General features: G+C 43.4%; 1 protein-coding gene across 10 annotated transcripts in view; it reads left to right on the top strand.

Moving 5' to 3' along the window:
* Positions 1–17,636, top strand: part of gramd2aa (GRAM domain containing 2Aa) — a 32,128-nt gene extending 14,492 nt beyond the window's left edge. For 4 of the 10 annotated variants that reach the window (XM_056607490.1, XM_056607489.1, XM_056607488.1 and 1 more), the window contains 10 exons: positions 4,832–4,889; positions 6,695–6,767; positions 7,334–7,437; positions 8,899–8,997; positions 10,091–10,162; positions 10,266–10,322; positions 10,434–10,641; positions 11,638–11,731; positions 13,413–13,517; positions 14,840–17,634. In XM_056607490.1, the coding sequence (XP_056463465.1) occupies positions 4,832–4,889; positions 6,695–6,767; positions 7,334–7,437; positions 8,899–8,997; positions 10,091–10,162; positions 10,266–10,322; positions 10,434–10,641; positions 11,638–11,731; positions 13,413–13,517; positions 14,840–14,843 (874 nt within the window). In that variant the 3' untranslated portion in view covers positions 14,844–17,634. Of the gene's footprint in view, positions 1–4,831; positions 4,890–6,694; positions 6,768–7,333; positions 7,438–8,898; positions 8,998–10,090; positions 10,163–10,265; positions 10,323–10,433; positions 10,642–11,637; positions 11,732–13,412; positions 13,518–14,839 lie in introns of all 10 variants that reach the window. The other 6 variants (XM_056607481.1, XM_056607483.1, XM_056607484.1 and 3 more) reach the window with 6 other exon arrangements.
* The last annotated feature ends 454 nt before the right edge of the window (positions 17,637–18,090 follow it).

Below are 18,090 nucleotides of genomic sequence, written 5' to 3'. Positions count from 1 at the left end.
AACGATTGACAGTTGATCAATGGGTGCAACAACAAATGAAGTACTGTCATATGTGCAGTTGCACCAGACTTTTAAATGTCGGCCTCATAGAGCGTAACAGTGACCATCCCCTTTTTCAACAGCTCTGATTCCGGAAGTTAATTTCCCATGCAATTTTTACCGTCGACTTTTCGTAAAGTCCTTATATAAAGAGTTTTAAGCCTGGAACCAACCCAATCGTTCGCCAAAGTGGTCATGCCCAGCAAATCTTTGATTCGACCCAAAAAAGAATTTGGATAATGGAAGGAAAAGAAAAGTTACAAGACCATGTACATTCTTTTTGTGAACGAGTGAGGAACTCCTCATCCCATGAACCATTGCGGACCTTTTCGCAATGGTTACAACCCAATAGTTTTGTGCCATTCTTACATCTTATGTCATGATTATATTGTTTATATTGTTAATAGAAGTTGTGTCGTATATTATATGTGTGTGTGTTAGCTTATTTGTGTGTGTATGTTAGTGTTTCATATTGTGTATAGCGTTATCATTGACATGGTACGTCCCTTTGCTGTCTGCGGTCACCAAGTAATAACGTTACTCGTTTTTAATACATGTGAATTCAGTCTCGGATTCCAGTTATGTAGTCATTGAACATTATTTATTCCTTAGCTTTTATACTGCCCATAATACTAAAAAGCACTGCTAGTGTTTTGGTACTTTGTACTTTTTATCATTTATTCAATATCAACATATGTTTCAACCTTTATGGCTCATTTCCTCTACAGCTCTAACCACAACTCTCACTTTCCATTGATTTAAATCATGGTTGCTGTAGTAAGCGATCGAGTTCAGTAGCAGCAGAGTGTCTAATAGAAATAGTCTCCGTAGACGGGCTCTGGTGCAGTAAACGTTTAAAAAACCAGATGTTCCCCCGATTAACGTGTGGCTTCTACAGGAGCAACTGCCATCAATTAACAATATAACGGAGCGTGGTACGTATCATTTGGATGGTTACGACATTAAGGCTTTTAATTAAAAAATCTGTGGGGACCCCCATTTATATGGCTAGTGGCTAGCTTGCTACATATGCGGTAGAAGACCCATGCTAACAACAATGCTTAAACTATCTTTTATCATCATGCTCGGTGTTGCCAGATTGGGCTTTTTCGGGCGGAGAGATAGATGAGAGGTTCCAGTGTTTCCCCCAGAAAATGTCTTAGTTAAGGTGGTCCTGCAGCGGGGGTTACGAGAGTTTTGTACTATGTTAATGCATACTTTTTTATTATTTTTATTATACATTGGTAGTCAAGGCGGGGCCCTATTGTTGTTAAGGCCTTAGCTATACACTACTGGGGGAAACACTGGGTTCCTTGTGTACCCCATATAGTAGTAAGTTAGTTTTGGGCGGGTTGGTTGATTGAGCTTTTATTCTGTAGTTGGTACCCCATGCTATCTACTCAAACGATATGCCATATGAAAGCTAAGTCTCAAAGGAGTGCAACGGTATAAGCCTCATCATTTTGTGAGTTTATTTTGATGAACTAGTCAAGAAATGAGGTCAATAACATACCTTTCCAAGTTACCACACGCACACACACACCAGCTCAGCTTTTCTATATTTTATCTAAAATGAATTCAAACTTGATCACCTTAGCTATTTGTTTAACTCTTCACTTTATTTGTTTCAAACCATTATGATTTTTTTGAATGGTCTGCATATTTACATTGTTTACTCCCATTTAGAATCTGTTAAAATCCCTTCAGCTGATTTAAGCCACTTCACATTTCTTTACGTCTTAAACGATGTGGCTTTACTAAAACCTATTTTCAACCTCACTTTGCACTACAGCACTCACCAAATTTTCTGTAGGAAATGCATTTTCTAGTTATGAATATCATATTCCATTTATGCCAAGTCTTCTGCAAGATGCGGCTTAATTTTAGGCGTTGTCAGAAGATACGTTTATTCTCTAACCACAGCTTCCTACTCACTCTCACTAAAGCCATGTTTGCTTTGTCAACCTCTGACTCTTGTGGACTGAACAACGGAATGAATTGAGAGACGAAGCGGGACAGTCTAGATGTTGTTTACACACCCCACACTCTTGGGGTGTGGGGGAGGTGCATACGGGAGAGTCGGCTCAACAGAGCAGCCTGTGTATTCAATAAGCGCAGCGTTCTCCCTCACCTGGGAGCGCCGGCCCACCGCGGAGCCTATTAATAGGCGCCGTGCAGCAGGCAGGAAGAACACGGAGACAAGCCGGCCCATTGTTGTCCCCGGCGTGGCAGACAAGGCGGCGGAGGTAGCATGTTCTCCTGGTGGGCTGCGCCGGGTCCAGGACCACAGCGTGTGCTAGCATCTCAAGTCACAAAAAAAACATTCTTTAGAATGTGTTTTGGCGGCTGTTGAATTTGTTCTAGTTGTTCAAGGGGAAGGGGCACAGACTTGCCTGAGAATAGATCGATGATCTTCTTAGATTGTGGATCACGACTAGACTGGAAGTTTGGGTTTTATCCTTGCATGGGCAGAGTTTATACATTTAATAAATACATATTATGCACCACATTATACCGCTAAACAAATACTTTCATTACAGACAAATACTTTACATCAGTGGCTTCAGATGCAGAGTTTGCTGGTTGTGTGTACATGTCGTGGCAGGGTGAGCCATCGTTCCTTGAGTTAATGTGGTCCTATCAAGCACAACAAACGGCAAAGGCCATAAGGGCTTTGTGCTTTATCTTCCATCACAGTTATATTGTTACATGGTCAATTGCATATAGACTAAAGAAGCAGCCGCAGTGCTTTGTGTGTTGTAACCTCATGTAGAATATCTGTAGTAGGGGTATCTGAACAACGGGCCCTTTTGGGGGAAAGCAGGCCATGTTGCGGGTCGGGGCGCAGACTAAAAGCAACATGGAGCTGACGCACAATGCTTGGCCACGGCCAGCACTGCTATCCTGGCCATTGTGCACTGAGCAGAACAATGGGCCGACGTGTTTGTCTAACAGCCGGGCCTTTCATCAGGGGGTCGCAGCACCTGGCCGCGCGCCCCTCTCCACAGCTGTGGCAGTAAACAACAGGCCAGGTCCCTCTCCCGCAACGCTGCGTGGCCTTCACAGCAGGTCCCCATTTTCCCCGTGGACATCAAAAGTCTGCTTTTGATTATGTTACTTTCTCTCCATCTCTTTGCATCGTTCCACTCTTCTTTGGTTTTGTCATTGTAATACATTTCTTGGTCACCATACATTAATCATCTAATACATTGTGTGTCTATTTATACTTTATACATTTTTGTGAAGTTTAGCTTCTGATCTTCCTACACACACACACACACACACACACGCGCACGCACGCACGCACGCACGCACGCACGCACGCGCGCACACCCCTCCACAGTTGTCTGAATCAGAGTCATGAGCCAGTTCTCCAATCTCAGTGTTCCTGCACTCTGGGACAAGTTGTTGGCCTTCCACCAACCCATTGCCAGCTCGCCACCAGCAGTGCACCGTTGCACATTGGGCCCTAGCTTCCCCAGGGTCACTCCTCCAACTGTCAGGAGACCACCCCCGTGCCCCTCCCTGAGAGACCAAAGATTAGTGGCGAGGATATGGCACAACACTCTCTCTGTCTGTTTCTCTATCTCCCTCTACCCCCCCTACCCACTCCCTGCTTCCCTGTATCCCACGCAACAGAGGCACCGGTGAGGCGATGCCCCTGACGTCAACAATGTCCCCTTCACCCTGACTTGGCTCAGTACCAACACTTAAAAGCCAACCACTTAACAGAACATTGGCAGGTTTAGCATAATGGCACCTTGTGTGAAGAGAAACATCTCGCAGGGAGTACACAAACACTGCTTTGTTTGTGTTGCATTTGACTGTTGCAAAAACCCATATTACTGGACACTGACACCCAACCCCGCAGGATAAGAACGATCATTTACACGCCGGCAATACAATCACATTGACTTTGATCGTGGGTACATCTGTGAAGTACACACTTTTCTGTCCGTCGAAACGACAGGCACAAGGCACATGTGTATATATATATCAGAACAATGAAGATGGGGTTTCTCAGCATTATGTTTGTATCAAATTATATGAGTGTGAGTATTTATTTGAGTAAGAGAGAGAAAACAAAAGCAGCGCTTGTGGGTGCCCCTGAAGCAGACGAGGTGGTTAGGAGTCTAAAAAGGTGTGAAGGTCTAATGCGTTTGTGGGTTTTTATATTTCGTCAGCTACATTTAACCTGTCTATGTATACTCCTTATAACCCCGACTCCACATACTGGGAGTATGGCGCCAAAACACGCTGTGCACAAATGTACATAGTCAGCAGCATACTCACTCACTCACTCACTCACTCACTCACTCACTCACTCACTCACTCACTCACTCACTCACTCACTCACTCACTCACTCACTCACTCACTCACTCACTCACTCACTCACTCACTCACTCACTCACTCACTCACTCACTCACTCACTCACAATAACACATTCATATTCACACATACACACGCCATCGCTAGTTATAATTTTGGAGTGGAGCTTGTGTTGATGGCCTCTGTGGCCACGCATTGCGTTGACCCGCTCAATGCATTACTCTTAGTCTTAAACAACTGGCCGGCTGGAGAACATCAGAGGATTATGACTCTGAGCTTAAGTGAAAAACATTGTTGGGTGACGTCATTCAATATCCACCCATGTTGCCATTGCAGTCTTAAAACCAATCCTATCATGGAAGGTACATGCATTCATTCGCAAAACAATTTAATTGAAACACAATTGATAGCAAATAACAATAGCATAACTGTTTAATGGTATAACTGTCATTTGGTTGTAGGTTTCAGCTGATTGAAGACCTATCCTATGAAGATGTGAAGAAATGCTACCGGGGCTCGGTAAGTGCACTGGCTTACATTCACGCAGTGTTTCCTCTGCCAGGATGTCTGCAACCATGATTTGACGAAATGAAAAGCAACATCACATGTCATACTAAAATCTTAGTCATGAATGGAACACTGAGAACTCTAGCTGGTTGCAGAACACACTCAGAGATAGCACTGTGTCAGTGTGGTGTCGCAACAGAATTGCAAAATATAGTCGCTTTCTGTGCTTTGCCCTTGTTTAGTAACTGCGGTTCATGTGAACACTTTTTGAAACGGCAAATGCTTGGGTTCAAATGAATTGACTCTCAAAATCCTTGAGTTTTGAACAATTTCACATTGGGCTAAAATTGTTGCTCCATGTTATAGGTCAAGGCAGGATCCAAGCATTACACCTGTCAGAACTTATTGTTCATGTAATTTACACTAAAGGAGGACTATGAATCTTAAACCTTCTCTATTTAGACGGCTGTTCTTTGAAAGTTCCCTCCTCAAGTTAGCGTTTTAAGTTCAGAACCTACATCAAGCATTTGTAAATAAATTTAAAATAAATCTGTAAAGCAATTTCAATCTCTGATTGTCAATTATTCAAATGTTTTTCAAAAATATAATTGGCATGTATACCCGTTTCAATGTATTAGTGAGTGATGAAAAGTGTGTACTCCTTTAAGTTAAACATGTGGTTCTGTGCAGCTTTTGAGTGACTATAAGGAATGGAAGGGAATGGGGGCTGTTGAATAGGGAATCATACATAGTCAATAACTACATAAAGCGACCATTACATCCGACGGGGATGTACTTTATTTTTTTTTGCCTTTTCGTGGGGCACCGGTGAGGCTATTTTAACTTGAAAATGAGCAAAGGATATTTGTAGCCGAAATTTCTATAAATACAATTATTGGCAATTTATGACCAAGAGGGACGGCTGTCCCATGGATGGTTGTCCCTCAGCCTGCTGAGGAGGCTGTGTGGGTAGCTGTAACACACTACCGGTACTGCAGCGCCACTGCTGTTGGCCTGGGAAACGATGCATACGTAGATACAACACAACAGCTATTCACCAAAGGCTAGACATGGAAGTGAGAAATAAGCGCCGGAGCTAATCAAAGTGAGAAGGCGAGACCATTTGTTTTTCATTAAACGGCCTGGTTTGCCTGGTTGTGTAGAATCGCCTTACTAACTTATGAAAGAGGGGAGTTTGAATTATATGTGAAACATGTCATGCAAAGAAAGACTTATACACTTCTTCTTGTGAGAGATAAAGAGTAAGAGGGCATTCCGAGGGGGCTGTGCAGGTGAGGGATGGGGGAGCAGGTGAGGGAAGTTAGCTGAGTTTTCCTAGTGTGGTGTCTGTGCTTGTTGTGCATAGTCTCCCTCATAGACGACAAAGACTTTTCCCCCGTGCTAACGGTAGCTTATGCATTAGTGCCATCCTAGCCGTGTCCTGCAGGTTCGAGTGCGCATGTAGGCTAGTCCCCCCCCCATCCCCCTTCTCACCGTGGCCTGGGGGGGGTGGTGGCGGCGGGCGCGGGGTGCAGTGTGTGTCTTGCAGCGGGGTGCTCCAGGCCTTCGATGTGCGCGAGTGTGCCCACGTGTACGGGGCCAACGTGCTGAGCCTGGTGCAGAGCTCGCGGCCGCTGCGGGACAGGGTAGCGGCTGTGGCTGGCGGGAGCAGCAGAGGTTCCGGCGCTGGTGGAGATACTGGTGGTGGTGGTGGTGGTGGTGGTGGTGGTGGTGGTGGTGTTGTTGGGGCTGGTGCGGTGCAGGCCGGCGGCACAGCCAAGGAGCTGCTCATGACTCTGCCCTGTCCCTCTGCACAGACTGTCAGCAAGTACAACTCCCAGTACCACAAGCTGTTCCAGTGCGTGCCCAAGGACGAGATCCTCATGAAAGGTACCGGCAGCCTGCTCGTGCACTCAGTCTCTTCCTTCTCTCTCGCTGTCTCTCTCTCGCTTTGGCTCTCGCTCTGTCGCTCGCTCTCTCTGTCCCTCATCTCTCCTCTCCCCTCTTACATAATATGAGGTCTGTATGTATTTTAACCAACTCATATGAACAAACAGTTTGAAAGCATTCAATGGTTGCGCATGCTAGATGGACCTCATGTACAGTTGATAGATTAATGCTTGCAGATCAGACCATTTGTTTGATGCTTGGGTGTATCATTAATTGATCGACATCACGGGAACGTTGCTGTTAACCAACTTGCATATCTCCTGTTTCTAATCAAGGGAAATCGAGAACCTTGTCCGATCTCCAACTAACTAGCTTTTCCTCCTTACTAATAATTTATCGTTGAACATGTTGCAACGCTTGGTCTTTCTGCTTAAAACCTCACCCTATGTTTTGTAACTATGTTAAAAATGTTGCATTTTACCACAGTTTGTGTTTTTATTGTGTCTACCTGTTCCTTACTACAATCTCTCTCCCACTCACACTCTCTCTCATTCTCACTCTCTCAGTGTACTCCTGTGCTCTCCTCAGAGACATCCTGCTGCAAGGCAGACTGTACATATCCAGGAACTGGCTGTGTTTCTATGCCAACCTCTTCGGCAAGGACATCAAGGTGAGGCACGACGGCGCATAATGTTTGACTGACACGACCACAGTAGCCCACTTAGGGTCCACACGCTGACACACCACAAACACTGACACACCAACACCAACATACTGGCAGACGTTTGACAGTGGCAGGTGAGACCCAGATCGTAATGACAGCCAGGGAAAGCCTGAAGGGCTAAAAATAATCCCTGCACGTGAGCTAGGGAATACATGTTCTGCCTTTGATGCTCTGCCCTGCTTCCAATTCCCCATCAAATCCCAGCAAGCCTGACAATAAGCGTCTTGTTCAGCTCAGCATTCCAGGCATTCTGGCAGAAACAAGACACCTGTCTCTCTGTCTTCCAGGATCTGCTCCTCTTTCTCTGGTGTCTGGGCATCCTGTAATGCAACCTGGCTCCTCCAGCTTCTCTTTGTTAGCTGGCTCCCTTATTGGGTTGCTAGGCACCAGATCATTTACGACGGAAATTCCAAAAAATGAAAGACAAAAGGGGCTCTGGCATAAAATAATAAAAAGAAAATGTAAGCGTTCTCAAGGGTTAGATAACTAACTGTCTAGGTAACTAGCTGTTCTGCTAGGCTAAAATAAATAAATTACCTAGCTGTGTGTGTGACGTGTGCACGTGCACGTGCAGTGTCCAGGGGCTCCAACACCTGCTCGGCTTGCTGTACATTGTGGCGAAAGGTTTCAAAATGTAAGCTCTTCAGGCTACTTGAACTGGCAAATGTGGTCTGCAGGATTGGCCTTAGGGCTGATGCTCATTTCCTGTAGTAACTAAAGCAACTTAAATAGTATAGTACTAGTTTAAGCTACTTATATATACTGTAGTGCCTTAAGCTAATTTTTGCAAAGTTGAAAAGTTTGTTTTTTAATATTATGTATAGATACTAGGCAGTATTACATTTCAGCTAGAGACTTACCAGTTTGCCTACAACAGCATCCCAAGCTGTAGACCCAGTCTCTGCAAAGCTTTCCATCAAAACATAGTATGACCGTCCATATACTATCCACACGGAAACGGCTCCAGGGCATCTACAGTTACCATATGCAGACCAATATTGTACGTAGTTCTGTAAAACAAAAGGAAAGTATTTTTAGCGTTCACTTTAGGTTAATGTGAAGGTTCAGTTGTAATTATGTCTTTATTATTCCATGAATAATAATAGTCTGTGTATCATTTATAAAAATTCTATTGGGAGAACACGCACACTTAATTTTCCCTGTGCAGCATTTTAATAGCAACTCATGAGCATGCTTAATGTATCTCTCCTGTCTCTAGTCTTTGTGATTGTGACTTCAGTGTGGAATGGAAGAGCTCAGAACTTGAACAGCATGACATAAAATAAATTTTAAAAAAAAAGGAAGTGATTGCAAAGGTTTAAAAAAAATCCCGGCATTACCCGTAACGCAACAACAGTTTTCCGGTATGCATACCGACTCCCTCTGTTTCTCTCGGTTCCCCTCCAGGTAGCCATCCCTGTGGTCTCTGTGAGACTGGTGAAGAAGCACAGGACAGCTGGTCTGGTTCCCAACGGTCTGGCCATCACCACAGACACCAGCCAGAAGGTAGCCAACCGCTAGAACTGTCTCCCGGAGGTGGATTGTATTAATACTCCCAAGCATCCATCATTGTAATGGACCCTTTTCACAGAGGAGTCATCATAGAACAAAGACAGGTGTCGCTCATAACTGTGGGTTAAGGGTCTGCTCTCTTATGTACCAGGTCACGGGAAGTAGACCTTAAACACAAGTCTACTAACCCTTCCCCTGGTCAGGCCTGATAGGGTTCATGCTCGGTGCCTGAATTCAGGCTTGAGCTCGGCCATGTATGTTGTCAAGAAAAGTGAAAATAGGTGAGCGGTGCCATTTAAAATGTCTAGTCAACACGTCAACCTACCTGACCTTTTGATGGGCATGTCTGCCAACTAGTCTATATAAGGAAATCTTTTACCTTTGTATGTTTGCACTGAGGATGGTCTGAATGGGACTGAAAACGTTTTGCACGCACTTTGGGTAGCACTTTTATGCAATAAAAACGTATTGTTGCATCGGCTACATGGTGTGCGAGTTCCGCTCCTTTTATTGTTGTCAAGGAAGGCAATTCTCTATGGTGTCATCGAATGTATTTAATAATTTCAGGCACAGATAATTTCACTCCCTATCAGCCCTGCACCTGGTACATTAAGGAAGAAGACTCATAAAGTGTTGTTTATGTGTTTGTTCCATTTTAACCAGCAATTGTTCACGTACGTAACTAGAGTGTGTAAGGATTGGCAGAAAAACAATATATCATATGTCTTTCCTTGAGCTATTTGATCAGTGAAAAATGAATGTCATAGAGCTCAAATATCCGATGAATGCTTGACTGATCAACCAGTTCAACTGTTTCGACCAAATCTTCCTGTAATAATGTTTTCACATAATGATGTGATCTATTTCCGACAATCTAAGCATGGCTTCAGCAATATTTTGTGTAGGAAGTCTGTCGTGATTACAAAGTGCAAGTGCATTTTCCACTAGTTTGGGTTTAGCAGTGGACTTCTGAATGTGGGCTAGTGATAACAATTTATAGCACCGGTTAAGTTAGACGACAAACACTTGACAATCCAAGCTGTCGGGCTCTGTGTTTAAACGGCTGCTCTCTGCTTCGTTCTCTCAGTACGTGTTTGTCTCGCTGCTGTCCAGAGACAGCGTCTACGACGTGCTACGGCGGATATGCACCCATCTGCAGGTGGGATAGCACACACATATACACTGATGTATACGTTATTGTTTGATAGTGAGATGTACGTACATCGCAAGTAACAAGTGGGCACCGTGTCCTTTTCCCCCAGGTGAATGGAAAGAGTCTGAGCCTGAAGCAATACATGGAGGAACCTGTTCTGTCTCTGGTAAGCTGCTCTGGAAGACTGCCGTCTAGATGTGCTGTGTGAACGTAATTTCACACAGTTGGCCAAACATAAAATCGGTGTGATCAATCAATCTGTCCGTCATCATAATAGCTAACTAAACCCCCGATGATGTCGTGGCGGCAGGATGAGTTCCCGGCAGTGGATGAGTTCCCGGCAGTTTTGAAGTGGCGCCGGAAGCCCTCGGTGGTGTCCGTGACCTCCACCCTGCCGGACCTCCTGGGGAACTCCACCAGCAGCCTGAGCACCGGGGACCCAGCCTTCCAGAAGGCTGTGCCGCTGGACGGTGAGCAACCACCAGGTGCCTTTACAAGGAAACGCCAACCGCCTGTCGGAGCTAGTCCCTGCCCAGCTTTTCCTCAGCCTTTATCACTTGTTAGTCCTTTTGCAACTGGTCGCTACCTGCATAGGAGCTTTTTGCATGTCAAATGACCCCTTACCCTCTCAATTGCTCTTCAAAAGTAAATTATGTTACCTGCTGATCCGCTATTTACCGCAGGCTTGTCTACTATTGGCACGAATGCTTTGCGTGATGGCGTCTGTGAAAAGATAGGATGTAACATAATGTACTGCACCATAATGCACCATTGGGTTCATAATATTTATATTTAGACCCTGAATAAGAGCCATCATTTTCCCATTGTCACTGGCAAGCATCTACGGAGCAATTCATTTGTGGCCATTTAACACTGTGGATCCGTCACTCATCAACGACACCGATTTATAAGTGACGTCATTTGTTTTTGGCTTTGTTCTATTGATAGGTCTGACCTAGCACAAAAAAGATGTCAAGCGCATAACTGTACTTAATCTGTCTGCATGCGCCAATTTTAGGTTTTTTGATTGGTGTGTGTGTGTTCTAGAGTACCAGGATGGTGTGTGTGCCCAAATTTCCGTCCTCCCACACTCATCCGAACAGTGTGGTTGCTTTCATTGCTGCCAGTGTCTCTCTTATGCAACAGCACAACAACACTTTAATCTCTGAGTGGTGACTGAACAGTGCGGATGGGGGGGTGGAGTTAAACAGCCACTGCCTCATGCAATTTAAACAGAGCACTCTGCTCACACAGCTATTCCATCCTCATTTTAACGCCACATTATTATTTTTTTTACGTGTTTATAGTTTCTAGAGCTACACTACTTTTTTTAAGTGTGTGTGTGTGTGTGTGTGTGTGTGTGTGTGTGTGTGTGTGTGTGTGTGTGTGTGTGTGTGTGTGTGTGTGTGTGTGTGTGTGTGTGTGTGTGTGTGTGTGTGTGTGTGTGCGTGTGTGTGTGTGTGTGTGTGTGTGTGTCCCAGAAGGAGCCCTGCAGACGGAGAGAGGTCTTCTATCTGAGCCAACGGGCGAGTTGGGCCAGATGGAATACCAGCTGCTCAAGTTCTTCACCCTGCTGTGAGCAGACACACAAAACACACACTCAGATTGCCTCATAGATTCAGCGGATTGACAGATAACAAAGCCTATTAGTCATGTATATTTACTATAGGGGATACTACTGTAGGAGTACACCTACAGATAAGCTAAGGTGGGAGGTGTATCAGTAATGCTGGAGTAAGGGGAGTACAAACCCTACCCACTACATCATCCCCTGCTTATTGAGTCATTTTTCCCCTCTGAGTCTATAGGAGAAGCAGGAAACTGATGTCATTGAGAAGGCATTTTTTAAAACCTCAAGCATCCTCAAGCTTCCTAGTTCAGTCACCCCTATTTGGCCTGCTGTTTTGATTATGAGGAAACTGAATGAATCCATGTGGTCCTTTTGTTCTGGGCAAGCCCTTTTCCAAGGGCTTTGACCTCGGATCACTTAATCTTAAAATGGCACCATGGAAACGTGTATGGATCTCTCTCAAGTAATCAATAGATGGCTTACTATTCTCAGTGTCCTCACATGCCGATTTAAACATCAACTCAATTGAAATGTATTTCATAATGGTGTTATGAACGTAAGGTCATTATAATTGTAATTTCCCTAGGTTTTGCCTAGTCTGACCGTTCCAACAGTACTCAATTCTTCTGATGGGAGTGTCTTGTCTTGGTTCTGATATCGTGATACTCTACAAGGTGATGCCAAAGGGAGCTTTCTCTAACAGCCGACCCTCTACTGCTGCAGGGAGAATGATAAACATTGAATAGCTTTACCGAAATAGAAAAAAGCTGAAGCCAAGTTAATATTTTGAATGCTCTTTGAGACCTTAGATTGTAGTTGACTGCTACAGTTCTCTCTTAAAGATCCCATGGCATGCTACTTTATGAATGCTTTTATATAGCTGTTAGTGGGTCCCTCATACAGTACTTGAAGACTTTCAAGAAATTCATCCTTGGTGCAGAATTACAGCCGCTACGAGCCAGTCCCACAATGAGCTTTCCACAAACGTGCTGTTATTAGAGGTGGGTCAAGGAGGAGGGTGGGGTTGTGGCCCTGAGCAGCTTGTGGCCACGGTACCATGCGCTCTGTTTACATTGGATGAATCGCAATGGCGAGGCGCACACAGCTTTTGGCCGTGTTCTGTAAATATTCTAGAACACCCCGGGTGCTCCGGTGGGCGTCCTGGAGCTCTATATCTAAATAATATCATTTTATACATATATCATATAATATATATATTATCACGGCCAAAAGCTGTGTGCGCCTCCAGACGATGTAGCGGAGCTCGCGCTGGCCCCGCCCCCGCTGCCGAGGCACAACGGTTCAGACGCTCCGATTTAGAAATCGGAGCGTCTAGGGGAACTAGGGGACGGCCAGGGGAACTCTTATTAATGTTAGAAACCTCATAAAGGGACATTTTCAAGCCATTGGACCTTTTAAAGCAATGAGTCAGATTTCATCCCTACAAACGAGTGTCAAATGTTGCCACCTGGTGTTCACAAGCAGAAATTACGCTTTCTCCTTGTCACCCATCAAACTTGAAACAGTAGAAATAATAATGATCCCCCACCCCTTGGTTTTATACATTGTGTGTGTGTGCATTACCTACCTACCTACCTCCCATTTATTTTTTATTTGTCTTAATTGAATGGGATGAAAGTTTCTTTGTGAATTTCTTTGTGACGCATTGTATCTCTCCTCCATCAGCATCATCCTGCTCATCCTGTCTTCCTGCTACCTGGCGTTCCGTGTGTGTAGTCTGGAACAGCAGTTGTCCTTCCTCAGCAACCCCACGATACCGCTCCGAGAGTGGTGAGAAAGAATCCACACTCGCACAGACCATCAGGAACGTTATTAGTATTCACCAGCTTTTATTATTGTTATTATTCGACACCAGATGTCTGGTCTTTGGATCTAAAACTACAGTAAATACGGATACAAGGTTACTAGTGAGCCACTAGGACTTAGACTGCTTGCTGCTTGCTTATGCTGGTTGTAAAGCCGGATTCATATTTTCTGCATCCACGTGTCACATGACACACGTGTCGTCGAATGCCCAAAATGTGTGACCTTGCATTTTTGAGGAAAGGCTGTTCTCTGCATTCACTGACATTATTGATAGTCGTCATTGTTGCTGGTTTTCTATATAAGCAAGTCTCGCAAATATAAAGTATCACTGTTTATAATAATTATATGGTTGTGATGGCAAAATGGGCCAAAATTAGGAATCTTTTGGTCCTTGTCGTACTATATTTCAATTTGCCCGAACCGCTCAAATGAAACATACTTGTCCTCCCTTACAGTACGCTTTTTTGAAGCAAACACTCACATGGTCACTTGTGCCTACAGGTAGGCTTTGGGGATCGGGGATCAAACCTGGAACTTTTTTTAGCAGGGAATTGAATGCCCTACCCCGAGAATATTGAGAAAGCTACTGCTTCTTCTATCTCACGCATCGGTCTCTCAAGCATGCTGTTCTCCTCCCTCGTTTAGTGGCCAGTACGGACCCACCTCTCCTTGCCTTTTCATTCCTATTTTGGTCATCGTCATTAGCAACTAGGGCTTTGACTTTTGCCCAAAAATCCTATTCGAAGTTTGTTTGTTTATTAATATTCGAATATTTATTATTAATATTTTGACCATTAAATGCCTTCAGTAAGACCTGGATTGGGCTTCGCGAGGGATAGTTTACCGGCGTTGCTATGGTTACCGGTCTTGCGTGTTCCAACGGTTTATTAAGTTTCTAATAAATCGCTGTCTAATCAATACTTCATTCACTGCCTCTTCCGTGGTCATTACAATATTACAAATAGACTGCGTCGGGTTCTCCGACGTCTCTCCCTCTTGGTCTGCCCATAACAGGTTCGAATATTAAGGGCTGCCTAATATTCGTTTGAATTTGATATATTTTTTGATATTCGAATTATATTCGAATGACGAAGTTCGGAGTCAAAGCCCTGTTAGCAACAGCCCTTCTCAATAGAGTGGATCCTGCATCCCGGCTGATGCAATTTTAGCATCAATTCGTCTTTTATGAAACTGTGTGCTTTGTACAGCATTTTCAGAGATGAGAAAACTGAGCTGAAAAATAACATAACCTTATCAAGCCTTAACGGAGTTGTTGGTTTTTCAAGGTAACTGCTGCTTCAGCCTGGGACACTTGCCCGCTGTCAGGGGGATGTCTATCCTAACGGGACCAAGAACAATTTACTACTGCTCAGCACAGTGCAAAGTAAATGTAGCCCAATAACATTACTAACCCTGGAAAAGGCATTGGTAGATATATCCTCTAATTCTACACTGGACAATGGATCCTACTCTCCCATCATTATTTCCTCTCTATGCAAACTGCCTATTTTTTATTTTTTTTGGAATACTGTATGTGTACAGTAATTTGTTATAAATCCGGTCTTCTCATTTCTGTTTGTCTTATTTTTTTTGAAAATGGAAACACAGGAAACTGGACACCTGTATGAGATGTGAATTAATGTAATTTCACAATGCAAAAGGAGGATCTCACTAGCTTTGATTCATCCATGAGTCAATGCTGGATACTTGTGACTGATGGACACTGCAGATGCATTGCAGGGTGGGAAGAGTTTAAAGGGACATTCATTTCAACATTCTCTTTTGCCCATTTTTCAAGATTGTTACATTAAGGCTGAATTGGGAGACGCTAGGGGGCAGTGATGGAGGAATAACCGTGTATAGTCTTTGTTAGCTTATTTTGTCCAGAAGTGATGTTCTTTGTAACATTCGTTGTAGATGCAAGTTTGTGTTAGTTTTTAAATTATGTAACGGTTGAAGACACCAACATCAATGCACTTTTGGAGGGGATGTCCGTTGTTTTCAAATGTATGTTCATGTTGTTAGTTTATGAGACTACATTTATCTATAATTTTTTTTGCTTGATTCTAGGTACTGTTTGGTCCTAACAAAGGCTATTATGAAAGGTCAAAGGTAATTATGAAAGGTTGTGGTTAGGCCACAGATACTTGACAATGATTGGTGACATTTCATTGAACTGTGACACAATCAACACCACTGGCGTTTGTGTTTCTTGATGTGAATGACGTGGCGATGCTTGTCAACAGATAAATATATTTTATTATGAGATGTCTATTTTTATCATGCTAATGTAGTATCACTGTAATTTGTGTCACTTGGTATTTCAAAGGTTGCACAGAAGACTAATCTAGGAAACTGTCCTCGTCCATTTCAATTTCATATTTTGTTTGCAAAGAATACAGAAATTCAAAACAATGTATTTTCTTTCTTCTTAACTGTTTTTTTTGTGTTTTGAGTCAATGTTGTGCCAATTTCGATGAGGCTTATTTATTAGATGTATATTATCTTTCTCACAACAGAACTAGTCATGGTGCTTGCTCAGTGCCCCCGCAAACAACAAATAACAACAAACCCTAGAATGTTGGCCAACTCTGTTTGAGTTGTTCGCCAACAGCCAACCAAAATGGCCCTCTGGCATGATGTTTTCGGCGTTTGTGCGGTTAGTGTGCAAGTACCTTTTTAGAGTGGATGCTATATGGACAATATGTATTAATGCACATCAGGGTTAATTATAAGTTAGTTATTACTTTGTTTCTAATCAATGTTCAAGAATGTTGTAGGTATTGAATGGAATTGGAAAGAAGTCACCTGGTTACAGACTACAGCTGTTTTGCTATTTCAAAAGGCTTCATGGATACACAGTGCAATTAGTCTAACTTATTAAACTGACTGAGTGTTGTTTCTAGTAAAATAAATCAAAACTTTTGGAAAAATATTTGTCTGTGCTGAATTCAAGGGTCAAGTTCAAGTTACTCATTTTTGTACCAGAGAAATTCTTATGAGTTTTTGTGGGATCCACTACATTAGCTCAAGGTAGCCTACTTTACTGCCCGCCTAATGGGCATTGGGCTAGTTAATGAAAAAAGCTCCTTGAAAGATGACTGTTATCTGTCAAATGTTGCATAGACGTTATTCGTGATAGTTGAATTACTATGCATGGCATTACTGTGATGTTTATACCACCAGTATAGTTGTCACCATTCTAAAATCACAATGAGCGCTGGATCGACTGTTCCTACATTAAAGGAGTGGCCACAGAGGAAGGCACTTTGTTAAATTCAAGCGGTCTTGCCTGCACGTTTTTTGTTCACTCAAAAAGTTTGTTCACTCAAAATTTGATTCTTTCAACCAAAAGAAAGATTTATAAACTTTAGCAACAGTCTATTTAGTATATTGTCATTTGAGGTATCTGATACTTATTCTGTATTCGTTGATTTGCCATATTCGTCTTTCAGGTTTGCTATTGCCTCCCAGATAGGACAATGCAGGGGACCCGTTATCCTTGACCTGAATGCAGGGTTGCTTTCCCTGGATTTATTTGAATGCTAAATTTACTTGTGAACGATTGCAATGAGTCTGATAAGATCTAAACACATGCGCACATGCAAAACATGAGGGAAAGCAAAAGTTTGTGGGTTTTCGACCACTTGATAATATGTTTAAGCACCTATTTGGGTAGTGTGTTCCTGTGGTTTTTTTTTTTCACTACTTCTCCTTTTCATTTTTCTAGTGCTAGTCACTTATCTCTGTTGCCATCTGTTCTTCATAAGCCTCCTGGGACCTGTTCAGACACCCCCTTTTTCTACACTCTTTCTACACGTGTCAGAAGCTAGGTATGGATTAAATCATGAGAATGGTTGTGCGTTTAGTAGGAATAATATGTGGGTAACATCCTACGTGTACGTCGCTAGTTCCTCCACTCTCCAGGAAAGGTTTTGCATGTCTGGAGGTGTCAACGATTTGAGACTGAGTACTTATCCAGAAGGGGCTTTAATGTTGGCTTTGACCCATATAACCTGATGGTACAGCCTGCCCTTTAGGAACTGTCCAAACCATGGCTTCTCAAACCAGTTAGGATCAATGAGGAGGAGAAGGGGAAACACAATCTTCTTCTTCTCGTGGGTTTTTGTTCCATGTTGTTTTCACGTATACTAACAGATTTTTAATCGGACTCATTTGCATGCGAGCAGAAGGAGTAAAAGTTAAGAATATTTTTTTGGGGGGGGGGAGGGGGGGTTTGTTGTATTTTTTTTCAGATGTGCCAAGAAGGGATGAGTCGTGCTGTTCCAGTGCTCTGGGCGGGAATTAGGAGGCTGGAGATAGACGCATGCATGCGTGCATGTGTGTGGGGGTTTGAGAAAAGGGAGTGGGATGTTCGTGTAGGTCTAACAGGATACAGGTAGTGTGTGTTTGTGCACATGCATGTATGCATTACAGACTGTAAAGCAGGATCACTGTGAGGAGTAAATATAAAACACCTGGAAAAACTGTGAAGGAAACTTTGACTGCTCTGGCTGGTATCCATTACACAACACTG

This window comes from Gadus chalcogrammus, chromosome 14 (genome assembly GCF_026213295.1).
Source record: "Gadus chalcogrammus isolate NIFS_2021 chromosome 14, NIFS_Gcha_1.0, whole genome shotgun sequence".
Taxonomy (NCBI): Eukaryota; Metazoa; Chordata; class Actinopteri; order Gadiformes; family Gadidae; genus Gadus; species Gadus chalcogrammus.
Note: the sequence above shows the minus strand (reverse complement) of the source record. Positions and strands in the feature narration are given on the sequence as shown.